We start from the raw sequence: 15369 nt of genomic DNA, 5'->3' as shown, positions 1-15369 counted from the left end.
CCTTCCATGGCAAAACAAAATTAAGTTACTAATTCTGTTTGGGGAAGAAAGCTGGTATTAAGTTTGCTGGATTATTCAACATCTGTTTAGTATAGATCTCATCACTTAGTTGTATGTTACGCAGTTTCATTAGTCTAGAAGAATGTGATTCAAGTTTAAAAGTTAAAATATTGCAGTGTGTTGAAGCAGATTCCTCCCTGCTGTTGTTCTACTTACATTTTATTTCACCAGCTTAGAGGCTGAGCAGGAGATGTGTTTGAATTTTGATTTGCATGCAGCAAATCAAATGGTCTTTTCAGCCTTTTTAGCTGTCTGTAATCATGAATGCACATATTTTKTAAGAATGCACATATTACCCACTTCGGTTTTGTTCAGCAATTTCTCTGTAAATGCAAAGTTTGCAGAATGAGTGAGAATTGTACTGTTTTATTAATTCCTATCATATACTAAGAGAAAAAAATCATACATATCTTCCCTGTTTTGCATACAGCTTTGGAATGATTTCCTTTCTTCCAAAAGCTAAGGTGTTTGTTTAAAACAAGTGTTCAGCCTTGACAAATTATACTCCATAAACCCTGGACATATAATGATGATGAAATACTGACCAGTTTGCTTAATTCCTCTGTTATTTCTGTTTGATCTCCCAGACACTGGAGAACTTAATTTTGCATCAGAAGTGAGTGCATAACCACAATTAAAATACAGAMTGTTTACAACTAATAAGTGAGTTAAGCATGGAGAACTGAATGAATCTGTTTTGCTGCTGCTTTTATCAATATGCATTATGGAAGGACAGGACTGGTTTATCTCTGAGTTAAAATGAGCATGCTTTTGCTGTATCTTAGCTGGTGTGAATCCAGGAAGCCTGGATGCTGGATCCTGGAAATTTACATTATACATAATATCCCATTGACTCCTCCATACTGCTGATTTTCCCATCTCTGTCACAGCAGATTATTTTTTAATGTGCCTTGTATTATTCTGCTCTTTTCATCCTTAAGTGATGTTTGAAATAGAGAGAAAGATCCTTTGACATTTGAAAAATGTAATAATTTGTTTATGATATTTATTTATTTCACTTCCTTCTATTCCAGTCCTGATATTTAACATTGTTAAAATAACTGCTCCATCATTCTTTAAGTTCTCTGTGATGAAGAATCCCTTAAATCACTGTAAGTTAAGCAATTTCATAATTTTTTTCTTTTCAAGGTAGATATTTTAATTTCTTTGTGTTACTTTATGKCATTTGTAAATTACTGTTTGGGTAATCACTCAGCTCTGTGTGGTTAGATATGCTGGGTGCACTAGCTGGTAGCAGGATGTTAGCTGTGTGGATGTGGTATTAGTGAAAGTGAACATTTTGGTTATGGTGTGTATTTTGTTTGTTACATGCAACAATTATTCCTTAATGGTACCAATTCCAGCTTTGGTCGGCCAGGAGTGGAATGCTACTGTCAACATGACAGTGGAGCTGCAGTAATCCAACTTCAGTTCCTGATTAATGAGGTTAGTAAAATGATCTGTGTGTAGTTCAGAGAAGATATGGAGCATATTTTCTTTAATTTCTCATTAAGCAAGCATTAAAATTAGCTAATATAAATGATGTAGCACGAATAGCAAGCCGTAATAGCAATTATAAATAAATTAACTTTTTTAGTTTTGGAAAATGCTTGACTGCTGAAAATATCTTTGTCTCTAGAGTACTCTAGAGTACTCTTTTGGAATAAGCAAGAACTGAACATTGCAAGTTATTTCTCAAAGTGGTGAAATACTTTTTCAATAGTACTACCATTTTCAGGATGTACTTAATKTTTTTTTAATAATTTCTGTCTTAGGCATGAGCTGAATAATTTTGCCTCACTTTCAGATGTCAGTTTCTAGGGATGTAGCAGCTGAGCATCTGACAGCTGAGCTAGATGGGGACAGGTTTTTAGAAGGACTTCACTTGCTTTGTTAGCACATAGGTATTAGCAGTTGAGTTCATTGCCTGATTTCTCTACAGGGATGGGCATGAGGAAACTGATGAGCATACACTGGAAAAAGCTCCTTCCCCATCACCTCTCAGTRTAGCACTGAACCAAGTATGAGTGAGCTGAACAGCATGTGATCCTATCAGYTGTCTCATTCCTACTACTTAGGATTTAGTTGTGCTATGGTGTTGATGCATATGCTTATACTTTTTTTTTCATCCTGAAGATAAATATGTAATATATTTCCACTGTGATGATACACTTTTACTAGGGTTATGAACACAAGGTGACTAAAACATTTTCTTTCTCGCAGGGAGCTCTTGTGAGTGCCTTGGCTGATGACACCTTACACCTGTGGAACTTGCGCCAGAAAAGACCTGCTATACTTCATTCACTCAAATTTAACCGGGAACGGTAGGGTTCTTATTGCAGTGCCCCTTGGCATCACACTGCATGCTATTGTGAAATCAGATTTTATTAATGCAGTCCAAGTCATAACTTGCTACATAATTGAAACTGGGTTTACAGTGGGTTTGAATTTCAGTCTGTTAGGGCCAAAAGCACTTGGGAATAGATACACTAGACCTCAACTGAGGTGCCTTTTCTATCACTTTATATATTGCATTGCTGAACATCAATTTTCATATCTTTAAAATGTGGAGGGATAGAATACTTTGTATGTCTTCAGAAGAATTTTGGAAAAAGAGGAAGTTTGTGCACCAATATGACAACAGGAAAAYTAGTTCTATATTTTACCTGGAACTTTTTCTCCCTTAATGTCATGTTAGAGCTACTGTGTGTATCAGAATAGCTGTAAACAACTTGCATTTTGACTAAAAATTTTTATACTCAAGTAATAGCATTGTAAGGAAGCTGGRGAGAAATTTTAAATTAAATTTCTAACAGTCAGTTGACTTAATTTCTGAAAAACATGTCCCTTTTTAAATAGCATTGTAGTCCTTCCCATTTAGGAAGTATCCCTTCTTCACCAGTGTATGTAAAATCTGAGCTGGAGTGCTGTGTTTGCCTTTGAACAGTATGCTTTGGGGATGGACTGCTTGGGGAGTGCAGAGGATACTATCAAGAACAGGGTAATCTGGGACTTCTATCTCTTCTGAATAGGGCAGGAGATAATAAGCTTTAAGTAGTGGGTAGCATAGAAAGAGGTGAGTTTAAATATTTATGTAATGCCTTCTAATGTATTGTCATGCAAAGTGCTAAACAAACTGTTGAGTGGGTTAAATGGTAATCTTGTTTTAAAGAGCAGGTTATGAGCAAACAAAATACAGATTACTGGGTTTTTTTGTATAGAGGACTAAGTGACTCTAAGTCTCTTTTGAAATTATTTGTATGATCATGGTGTATAAAATATGAGCAAGGCCTGTAGGGTCAGGACAAAGGGTAATGACTTTAAAACTGGAAGAGGGTAGATTTAAATTGGATATTGACAGAAGTTCTTCACTGTGAGGGTGGTGAGACACTGTTACTCCTTGCCCAGAAAAGCAGTGGATAGCTCATCCTTGGAAGTGTTCAAAAACAGTTTTGATAGGGCTTGATCAACTATCTGCTGAAAGATGTCCCTGCCCACAACAGGTAGGTTGGACTAGATGATATTTAAAGGCCCCTTCAGGCCCGAACAATTCTGTGATTCTGAACTGTTATGCAGAAAACAGAAAGCTTTGTTAAGTGAGGCAAATTCATTATCCCAAAGGAGTGGCTGTGTTCCTCTATGCAGCATGAAAGTCAAATGAGGAGAAATACAGTTTATAACCACTAGTTTAATGAGGATTGTCCAAGTGCAGAAGACACATTACTGTATCCAAACTGAATTTTCTACCTCTCTCTCTTTTTTTTTAAGTTACTTTTCTTTTACTTGTAGTGTCCACTGAAGTGTGAGTGTAAAATTAGGGTTTGTATCCTGAAACTATACTTAAATATGGGCTTCTAACTAATGTTTTAAAACAGGTATCTGGGGATGTGATTCTGATTGTGTGCAAATTTGTTGTAAGCTGCCCTAGAGTTTTAGATATATGGGAATCTTGGGTTAAGCAAAGTGAAAGTTTTAAACTCTCTTTTTTCTGTAAATGTGAAGATGTCAGTAGCAAAACCTGTCCCGAGGAATTGAGTGGGGGTAGAAAGGAGTCTCTGTCACTGATGTTGCTTTAGAGGCTGAATTAGTTACTAATCCTGTCTTGCTAAGTAATGAGAGYACCATAGTTACTGTGAGTGGTGTAAGCATCGTTTGAGACAAGGGCTTATTCTTCTAGCAGTTTTAATTTTTAAGTATCTGTTATAAAAACATATAAAAGTAGTCAGAACACTTAAGATTCCCAAATCTGTACATTGTCATAGCCACTTAGGTCATGCTGGATGATTGTTGACTGTTTTCAAATGTTCTGTTTTCTTTTGACTAGTTTATAAAGTACAGCTTTATAAAACAACATATATAATATATAATTTCATTATCAGGTAACTATTTTGCTTTGAACTCAAACTGCAAAAAATTCACTGTTGAATAATTCCAAATAGAGGCCATTATAATACTTGGTTCTTAATAATTCATTATACCTAATGGTTTCCATATGCTATATGAATCTGAAGTAAACGGGCTTTTCTTAGGTCAGTTTTGTTCTGTATATTAACAGCTGAGCTTATTAAGGAATGTATTCATAAATAAAATTGGGTCTTCTCTGTGACAGCTCACCCTTAAGGGGAGGGAAGTACCTCAGATTCATAAGTGCTCATTGGTTGAAAGGAATGGCAAAAATCAGAGGGTCTACAATCGAAGTTTTATTGATTAAATTATACGCTTGGCATGGAAATGGGCATATTAGTCCCTGAGCTACTATATAACCACGTGGCAGTGGGATTTGGATAAAGGGCTAGGGTGAAAGCGAACAGGGGCATTAAAGGGGGAGAGATGACCTAAAAAAAATTAAAAAAAAGAGTGAAGGAGAAAAGGAGAGAGGAATTAAAGAGGGGGATGAATTAAAGGAAGATAGAGAGGAAGAATAAAGGAGAAAATAAGGATGCTGGAATGACAACTGCTGATCTGTTTTTATCTAACTGATAGAATATCAGTCCTGGTTTCAGCATTGATCCAGCTGCCTTGTTCTCGCTGATGAGATGTCCAGTTCATCAAGCCTCAGTGTGCTRTTCAGGCTTGGGGAGGTTTCTCCACCCCAGAGATGGGTTTCTTGCTTTCTGGATAAAATAGTTAACACACAGTCCTTTCTCTCAGGCCTTTCCGGAAATGGTTCAGTGGYCTTTAGAGGTCATTGGTGGTTTTAATCCCCCCCTACAGTCCATGCCACTCATTCCTGCACTTGCACTGTACTGTGTTGTATTCTTTCTAAAGGCAAAATGTTTCTCTATCTCTGTGTGCCCCCCCTTTTCCAGCCAAAACTTGTTCTTTCTCATGRTGTGTTAATAGCAATAGTCCTTAGTTTTACCAGCAATTTTTGCCTGTTAGTAATAACAGTCCTTTGCTGGCTCCACAGCTATCAAGTTTTCTGTATTTGAGACATACACATTAGTCCCTTATCTTCTGGGAGTTGAGAGCTCAAAAGGATCTCACTGTGGACTGCTATTTATAGGGCTGTTAGTGGGTTTTAATGTAAATTAGCCTCTTAGGAGCTCAAAAGGGTCTCACTTTRGACCACTGTTTATAGGGTAACAAGAAAGTGGGCTTYAGTTGTAGTAATTTTCCATCCTGGCCTGTTTGAGTTGGTAACTTTCTTTGAATGTTCAACAACAAAACTATTATTTTGCTTGGGTTGTTATTCAGATGAGAAATATAAATTTCCAAGGCTGTTAGTTAAAAACAGYGTTCATTAGACACCTGTTATTTCCTGGGAACAGGCAGTGTTTCTGATAAGCTCACGGGGAGGGTTTAGTCCAAGTCAGTTCATCAAGGCCAGGGCATAATGAGCATTTCTTAGATCAGAGAAATCAGTATCCTGGGGGATGCAGCACCATAATCCATATCACACCTCAGGTCAGCGTCTCTCAGCCTCTATGTTCTCAAGTCACAAAAATGGAGTTGTTATAAACCTAATTAATAAAATTTTTGAAGCATTTTATGTTGTGGGATTAAGGTCTGTTCATAATGATAACTTACTTCTCAAATAGGACTTACTTAAAGTATTTTGTGTACTACAACAAAGCCTTATAACTGCCTTCTCTAACAGTAATTTGTCAGCTTGTGAAGGGAGATTAAATATCTCTTAATTATAWGACTGAAGCAATGATTCTAGTGGCATCAATATTTGCTCCAGGACCCTGTAGAGCCAAAGGTTTAAAATTATGTAACTGATTAGATTTACCTGGAAGTGTGTTGACATTGCAGAAAAGCAGTATTGGTGGCTTGTTTAACAGGAGTAGGACTTTAACATGTCACAGACAAATTTTATTCAGATTTTGTTTCTAAAGATTTTATATGTAAGGTGTAGATTTGAACTATAAAGTTGTCTGTAGCATAGAAAGCTAACTGCAGTAGTTAGCTACACAGATGAAAGGATCTTCTCAGTCCTGAAAACTGTTCTTTAACCATGTTAAAAAAATTATTAAAAAACCAAATGGTAAGAGTGTGACTTATTTGTGAATTCTGTAGTCTTCTGGCATAGCCTTTTAACAATAGCTCTGGCTAATTCCCTTCTTTAAGTCATGTGGAAGAGCTACTGCCCAACATTTAATCACACAATTTCTAGATTTCATATTTGTTTATCCTGTTGGTAWTTGAATTTGGCTACTTCTCTTTCTGGTGTTTTAAACATCTTTCATTTAAGATACAAACACCAGAKCTAGTATGTTTATGAATGCTTGTGTCGTGTGTTTCAGCATTTTGTAAATATACCTGAAAATTAGAGTTTTAAGTCTGTAAATTATTTTAGAATGCAGGCTCTAGTATATGACAGGAAAGTAACATGAATTCATGATTTTCTGTTCATGATTTTTAAGAACAGGGAGTGTAATTACTGACAGATGTTAGAAGCATAGTGCAAAACAGGCCAGTTCAAGTTTTCTGGCCTTTTGTTTGCTGCATTTGTGGGGGTTTTTCAGCTGCTTTATGTTTTAGTTACCAAACAAGAGACAGGAGATAGGAAACCAGTGTCATACTTGGCCACTGTTCCTTGACTTGGGAAAGTGGTATGTAGGGGCCAGGACAAAAATGCATAATGATGCTTACATGGGGGAAAGTTGCTTATGTGACTTGTCATGCGAGTTAAGTCTCTAAATACTACCTCTTTTCAGTATGCTTAATTCAGAGCGTGAACTTAGTATCTCAGGTTTTGTACTTCTCTAAGATGTCTTCAGTGAATCACTCTTGACTTCCTTTGTATCTTATTGTAAGTATGTTAAACACAAGATTGTTGTGTTAGCAAGTAATGCAAGATTCATGTCAAAGTTGCTTTAACTTGGTAGTAAATATAAATGTTACACTAGGCTAGCTCTGAAATAAGTATAATTAACAGCTCAGAGTAAATATTGAAAGTATGTTGTGAGAGAGATCAGTAGTTAGGTAAGTAGATACCTACCTAATGTGGCTTTAGTTTCCTACCATGCAGGAACTRTTAAACTTGGTGCTGTTTTAAGGTGTGAAAGGTCAAACATGTATCACTAACCAGCCAGGGAATTTCATAGTTCCTTTTTGAGAGGATAGAATGACAGACTAAAAATTTTAAAATAAAAAAAAATTAAAAAATAATTAAAAAAAAGAGGAATAAAAAAAAAATAGCATGGGATGACAAGTTTAAGGTCCCTTTGACATGCAAAGCAAAGAGCCCTTGTATACAAGTATGAAAAATTTATTTCATTATCCAAGACTTACATCCTTCCTGAGCTGACATTCCCTRTTCTAATGCCAAAAGAAAGTTTGTCTTTATGGTAAGTCACAAAGCAAGAATGGCATAAAAATAGAACTGAGCGTTTTGTGCGAGTGCTCTGCATATCGATCTCTGAATGCATTGATAGCAGTTTAATTTTTAATATGTCAACTTCTGTGCTGTGGGATTTAAATAGTTTTCTTCAACATGAAACTGCATAATTCAGAATTACAAAATTATGCTTAAAATATCTTTGGCTTTGTATCCTGCTGTAAACAGCAACTTTAGCATTATGTTTGGAATACTGTCTACAGAGAGTGGAAAATCCCACTTGTATTTGCTTATTAATAATAAGACTTTAAATTTCTACTGGCACWTATGTTACCTTGTTAGATACTGTAATTTTGTACTCAGCCTGTGCCTTAGCAGAATTGGGAGTTTTCTTTCACCTTGAGTTTATAAACTGACCAATTCTGCCACTTTGTGGATAGCAGAAGGACATACAGGCTTTCTTGCCTGTGTGAGCAGGTGATGATAGACATTGTTTATGGGGGTTTGTTTCATTTTTCACACATAACTAAGTGTTTGGTTTGGGGTTTGTTTTCTTTTTTTCACACTTTTAAAGTGACCTTCTTCAGAGTAGAGGAAATGATCGCTGGGTCTGCTTGCCTTGATGGTGTCATGTAAAGCYTTTTCCCTAGTGAGCTTAAAATTTTGACTCGGTGGTGATTCACTAGGTGTTATAATTTGAAGGAGTTCAATCTTTTTTCAAAAAAAACTAGCAGAAGAAAATGGACTTATTGCTATATATGTGAATATTTCTTTTGCAAGGATCAGATTCATTTCAAAAATGTTTCCTTGAGGCCATGCATGCATGCAGAGTTCCATATGTCAGTGTGGTTGATGGAACTGCAGTTGCATCAGTTGTCTTCTGCCACCTTTAGCATTGAGGAAAAAAAGAAATGTTGAGTCCTGTCATTCAGAAATTTCAGATTYCTGAGAAATGGTTTTTAAATTGTCTCAGTTGCCCTCCTAACTATTTTTTTTCACACTTTCACAGTGGTATGAGGCTTATGATGTCCAATTGCCACATTCTTGGGCAGAATTTTAGGCAGAACTGAAGGTCTGAGGTCAATGACAGACTTTTCAGTCAGTGATAAGTGTATATTCAGTCAGTGATAAGTGTATATTTTCTGTCTCCTGTGACCATTTTTTTTTCTTCAGTTGGAGTTTGTGGCTTCCAACATGTCTTTTGAGGCAACTAAGAAAATGTTTTGGTATTGAAGGAATTCACACAAAATACCACTWCATATATGTGGCCTCCTCTTGGTGTGCCTAATATGCCAGTGGTTACTTTTTGTGTTAGCCCATGCTACTTGCTCTGACACATGTTTACTCCATCTTGACACCACTGGTGTTTACCTCGGCTCATACACTGAACACAGGTGCTTCTCAGCTGCCTGAAGAGCAGCCACTCAAGTGAATATATTTGGGGATGCACCGTTTGGAGTGCTATTATGGGATATTAGTGGAATTGAAGTACCTGGTCCAGTTTCTGTGATGTACTGCATTTACCCACATGGTGGGGCAATTTTGGAATGCATTGAAGAGGATTTGTTCCTCTGCATATGCCTTTTGGTCTTTGAGGCCTTTTTTGTACAGGTAGGTGTTTATTGAGGTTATCAGGTGGGTACTAAGACCCTTTTGCAGCAGTCAGGCAGTGTCAAAGCCACTGCTTGCTTCCATCAGTATGTCATTTTTATACATGTTTTTGAATTTTTAAGCCCATGGAAGACTTTGACAAGAGTCCGTGGATGTGGAGTCTACATTAACATCAGAATTAATCTTCTCTGCTTCTGAATTTTACATGGCGCTTTTTCATACATGAAAGGTGGAAGATAAAGGTGTGCAGAATACAGCTTTGATAGCTTAATCTTTTGCTTTTATTTTGCCTATACAATAATGATCTGAGCAGTTAATGTACTTACAGTAACTGCAGACCTATAATGATAGCCTGAGGCACTAGAAATATTTCAGTGACTTAACAATAAAACCTGTTATCAGTGTTTGTCATTCTTCAAAGTAKTTGTCACTGTGCTTTGTTAAAGCAGTGAAAAATTCTGAAGAATGTATAATGCTTTATAATGCAGTAGACGGAAAAGGTAAAGATTAATTTAGAAGGATTTCTGCTGTCATAATAATACAGTCAACAGCCTGCCATTTTTCCTTAACATTTCCTCCTAAATAACTAATTCGATGACTTATGTATTAATTTAATAASTTGTGTTCTTTAATATTTCTGTAATTAAATGCCTGTAAGGAGTATCTTCACTTGCTATATTGTTTTCATTTATGTTGCAAAACAGCAACAATTAAGGGTTTGTTTTTTTTTAAATAGTCTTGACTATTTAAAAAGAAATTATCAGAAAAKATATATGGTTTGCAGTTAAGAAGGGAATCCTTTCAGCAAGTTTATGAACAACTTATTGAAGATTCTCCTGTCACTGCTAAGACTGTCCCACAAGCAATATCCTAAATTATATTTTAATTAGTGTACGAACAGTAAATATTTAATCATTGCTTTCCCCTGTGGTTATGTCACTTGGTTTTCTATATATAATTTTGTTTTCTTGAACTATTGGCTCAACTCTTACAAATACATTTTAGAAGAAAGAAAAATTTTGGGTGGTTTTTTTTTGGGGAGGATGAGGAARGAGTGGCTTTGCAAATATGTATGCAGTGAAGAGGAGGATTTTGTGCTTAGAGTAAATAAGAGCTACAGTAGAATTTAAAACTACCCTGACTGCTTTGGTGTTGTATAACAGTACCTCATTTTAGTGGTGATGTTAGTTCATACTAAAATCTTACTGTTGAGTTCACATTGAAAAAATAAATCTCCTCGAAGTGGTTTTTTTGGTTTTTTTTCTATAAAGGGATCTTTCTCATTGTGAAGATATGGGAAAGTGAAATATTTGAAATGATGTGCTGTACCCAATACTGATTTATGTCAAAAGTTTGGTCTGTTTCACAAAATGTACTACTCTTACTGAGGGAGCTGAAATTGCCTTGCAGACAACATGAGGAATCTGTTGTGCCATGAAAGAACTACCTGCAAAAGCCTGCTTTCTGTGATTGCTGGCTCAGACAATCCCAGTCTGTCTCTTTAGATGCACAAAACTGGACTATTTTAAATCTTAGATGCTTCTATTTTAGTATTTTTAGGCAGAATGGCTTGCTACAGGAGAAAAGTATGGTAGTCTGCTTTTGACTGTGACATTGTTTTCAGCCAGTTGGGGTTTGTATGCAAGAAAGACCAGTACAATTTTTTTGCATCTATAGTCTTTTTGATTTCTTCCAAACAATTGATTATATTTCCCACTTTGATGCATATATCCATTTGTGGGTGGAGAGAGGGGGAAGAGTGCTTGAGTTGTAGAAATGGATAGAGCATTATATGCCAAATTCGGCTTCTGTTGATCTTAAAATATAATAAGGATGAAGTATATTCTAATCTTGAGGTGAAAAGGTAGGTTTCTGAAAGAAAAATATTCATTTTTCAGAGGAAAAAAATGCTCTTCATGGCCAAGTGTCAAACAAGCAAGTATTGCATCACTACCAAGAAGATTAACCTTCTGTTTCCATCCTCCAAAAGGAGTTTGAATCCTTTCAATCAGCAGAGCAAAGAAGGCTGCTAGCCATTCAGGTGGTCACAGCTTCACTGACTTTTAGTTTTAAAGAGGCTGTAACATTTCCAAAGTTGTTTAAAATGTGCATAGTTTAAGGTGAAGCCTTAATCAGTGAGGAGCTCAGTGACTGAACTTTAATGTTAGAAATACTATTTTATAAATTAATAAAATAAATGCAGTTATCTGAAATGAGTCATTCATTCAAAATATAGTTGAGTTTCTGAAAGTTGGAAGATACACAGTTTTTCTGTTAAGAAATTAAAAAAAATAGTAATTATATTTTTTATTTGCAAATGGAGTAACATTTACTGCAATCAGGGAGAAATGTTGGTTCTTAGAGAAGGATAGCATGTCATTCCTTTAGGATTTAACTAGTTGTTCTGTGAAATAAAAGCTCTAGGAATATTTTTTAGTTTATACAAAAGTCATACAAGACTGATTGTAGAAGAATGGTAAAATACTTTGAAGAATAAGGTTAAGAACCCTGTTATGTGCCTATACTTTACAACTTTGAAGTCTTGAAYGTCCTGCCTTTGAGAGTTTGTAAATATTTTGTGAAGCATCTTGTTCTGTTCTTTTACTATTGGCATAGAACCACTTCATTGTTTGCTAACTCTTGACAAAATTAATTTCAGTTGCACAAAGGAGACAGTAAATTGAATATGTTTGCATATTCAAGAAGATCAAGAATATTGAGCACTTCTTTAAATGTTACCTTTGTGCTATATCAGTCAAAGCTGAAGTCCCAACTTTTTGCCTGCTTTAAACGATGTGAAATAGATTTGGTTTTCATAACAAAAGTGTAGGACAATTATAATTAACAATATTAATTTACTAATCCAGGCAAGCCTACAAGCCTGCTTCTGATTATTTTTTCTGGCTGCTAGGCCATGATTTTGGATCCAACTGATCTGGTTGCCAGCTGGTTCTGGCATGTGGAGTGCTGGCACAAAAAGCAGCCATGGTGTTGCAGAAYGCTGAAGATTTATGGTAATGCTGTATCTTTATATACAATAACTACCCGCCTAAGAAGAATGTGTACAATGTATGTGTTAGCTTCCATTAAAATATCTTTTTCAAGGATGTTGGGGAAACACAAGTCTTCAACCTGTGGTGTTTGCAGATTAGTGTGTTTAGTTAAACTGCTACAACCTCTATATCTTCAGTGAATTGGAAGAGCATTTTAAGTCGTGCATATTGTATCTCTTTTCTGTCACACATCAATGCAAAAAAGTTAATGCAGTCTTGTGGCATAAATGTAGTACATAAAGGAGAAAAAATTGATTTGGAAAGCAGATAGATTAAATATTTGCTTAAGCAAGCTGCATTTCCTAATTAGGAAAAAATAAGTAAAAAACCCAAAATGGTACACTTCTGAATACAGGTAGTATCACTATAGAAGCCTTAACTTTTAAAACCTGCAGTGCAMATTAACATCTCTTCAGCTACAGCAAGTTCTTTCTTTGCTGCTGTTAGCCTTTCCTTTCAGCTCAAGTTGGTGTGTGTATACATCATCTAATGCAGAGGATCTAAAGCTGTTTTTTGYATAAATACTTAACAGGCTTGTGAAGTGATGCATGGATTTGGCAATAAGCAGCCCAACTGGGAGAAAACAAGAACAAAAAAAATTGTAAAGCTAAGGATTAGAGCCAACAGAACAAATTCTCATTGAATAATTGTTTTACCTTATCATTGAAGCATTTCTGAAAGCCCAGGTTTGATGGCTTAAGTAATTTGGCAATTTCTTTCAATGTCARACCCTGTCAGATTAAAATGCCTTAGAGTTTCCAGCAAGTTTCTAGACTGCAGTTTTGAGTTAGCCTTCTGTTGGTTCATACAGATGCTATTTTCTTATCTTGAAGAAATAGTCAACAAGGATCAGGACTCAAGGGGGCAGAAATAATCAGGTTTTCAAATACTAATATTTGTGCTGGAGCTATGGTCAAAGAGGAGTTCTCTGCTGGTACATACAGTGGTTAGCTGTTGGGTTTTGTGCAGGTACTCCCTTCTAGCAGAAGAAAGAACTGTTAAGGCAGAAAATTAAAACATGATTTTAAGTATTACATGAATTTAAGTAACAGCCTGAAATTTAAACTACTTTAAAAATTATTTCTATAATTGTTTAGGATTGTTCTAAGGTTTGCTCTTTAGGATTAATTTGGATTACATATAAGTTTACTTTTCTTGAATTTTATCTTTTGTCTTTGTCTCCTTACCTGAAACTAGCTTAATCTGCATATGACAACTTCTGAAATCCTTTATTTTTTTTAAACCTTAGGGTAGATAGATTCCAAAGGGAGATTTATAGACTATAGGAGTATTCTGTTTTAAATTTGATATGACAGCAACCTTGATCAAATACAGTCAATATAATAATTTTCAATGGTGACTGTAATTTTTTTTAAATTTTGCTTAAATGATTTATGAGTTATAGAATACCTTGCTTTCTATTGTTTTGGTTTTTTGTTTAGCCTAAGGTTCTACTTGTCTGTTAATCTCTTACTTTGGTTGTGTATTGGCTTTTCTACTTTACCTCAAACTTGTCTTATATCTTCTTGCTTGCCTATTATCTTATTTCTACCTTTTGGYAGCATGCACCTTGCATTGTAGGATATTAAAAAGACATTTCTTTAATTCTCTTTTGGTGGCTTTCTCTTTCAGGATAACATTTTGTCATCTGCCTTTCCAAAGCAAATGGCTATATGTGGGTACTGAAAGAGGAAATATTCACATTGTCAATGTGGAGTCATTTACTCTCTCAGGCTATGTCATCATGTGGAATAAAGCCATTGAACTGTAAGTTTAACCAAGTGTTGTCTGTGGAGGGGAGGGAATARGAGTGTCTCAGGTGTTGTTAACATCAGTTGCAGGAATGTCATTATTCTCCAGAGTGGTCTCCATATTCATCTTACTGCACTAAATACACTATCAAAGTACATAGTCCTATAAATGCTTTTTATTTGCATTAATGTCAAGTGTTAATATATGTTTTTGCCTATTAGCAGTATTTTATCCTGGGATATTCCTGGGATGGACATGGAAATAGACAAAATAGACAATGTAGAAGTAGATATAAAAATCACTCTATGTGGGGATAAAATAGGAAAAAAAAGAAGTAATATATCTTAAAATATGTTGTGGCTGCTMMTTGGAGAGACATATCACTTCTACARTTWGGGCTTAAAGACCAAAGTRTCAMGATRYGYATTTTTTAAGAGGACTGATGTATTCTGRGTTGAAAATGACTTTCTGAAATGCAAATTTATGTAAGTCTATTCCAAGAGAAAAATATGTTTTTTCATTATTGTCGCTGCATCTCCTTTTTGTACTGTTAAAATTACATGTACAAATATAGTCGTTTGTGGGGGAAAAGTTGTAGTTGTGTGCTACTGTTCTGTGCTGCTGTTTTGTTCCCAGTGTGTCCACTTGCAAAAAGACGTGGTGTCCATCATTTGCTCAAGGGTTTTGGAGCAATCACAGCTCTTTATTAGTCCATCATTTTCAACAGCAAGAAGTCAACTTGCCAGTTCTGAAGTCAGAAGTTAATTCTGAAGTCMGTGTTAATTCTGTGTTACTGTAGCAGTGGTCACCTCAGGCAATGTATGGATAATCCCAAAGTGAAAAAGTGAATGTTTTTTCCATCCATATCAGTTCTATAACAACAGATATTAAGATAAAATTTTTAAAGCTAATGGTAATCTTTTTATTGATAGGCAGTAAATGAGTCTTTCCTTAAGATAGAAACTAAGTGTCTACAAAYAGACATGGTATTTATGGGCTTGAAGGTAAAAGTAACTCCATTTTGAAATGTCACAACTTGCTTACATGGAGTCTTTATCTGTAGAATCTGTATTACTTCCAATCATTTTGAGATGCCTTTTAGGGCAG

General features: G+C 35.5%; 1 protein-coding gene across 7 annotated transcripts in view; it reads left to right on the top strand.

Moving 5' to 3' along the window:
* Window positions 1–15369, top strand: part of STXBP5 (syntaxin binding protein 5) — a 107468-nt gene that overhangs the window by 27102 nt on the left and 64997 nt on the right. For all 7 annotated transcript variants that reach the window (XM_057364001.1, XM_057364005.1, XM_057364003.1 and 4 more), the window contains exons 4-6: window positions 1425–1506; window positions 2284–2384; window positions 14143–14277. In XM_057364001.1, coding sequence (XP_057219984.1) covers window positions 1425–1506; window positions 2284–2384; window positions 14143–14277 — 318 coding nt within the window. The remainder of the gene's footprint in view (window positions 1–1424; window positions 1507–2283; window positions 2385–14142; window positions 14278–15369) is intronic.

The sequence above is a fragment of the Malurus melanocephalus genome, unplaced genomic scaffold (assembly GCF_030028575.1).
Source record: "Malurus melanocephalus ecotype Western Australia unplaced genomic scaffold, MMel_1.1 scaffold_33, whole genome shotgun sequence".
Taxonomy (NCBI): Eukaryota; Metazoa; Chordata; class Aves; order Passeriformes; family Maluridae; genus Malurus; species Malurus melanocephalus.
This window is presented reverse-complemented; position numbering and strand designations above follow the sequence as displayed.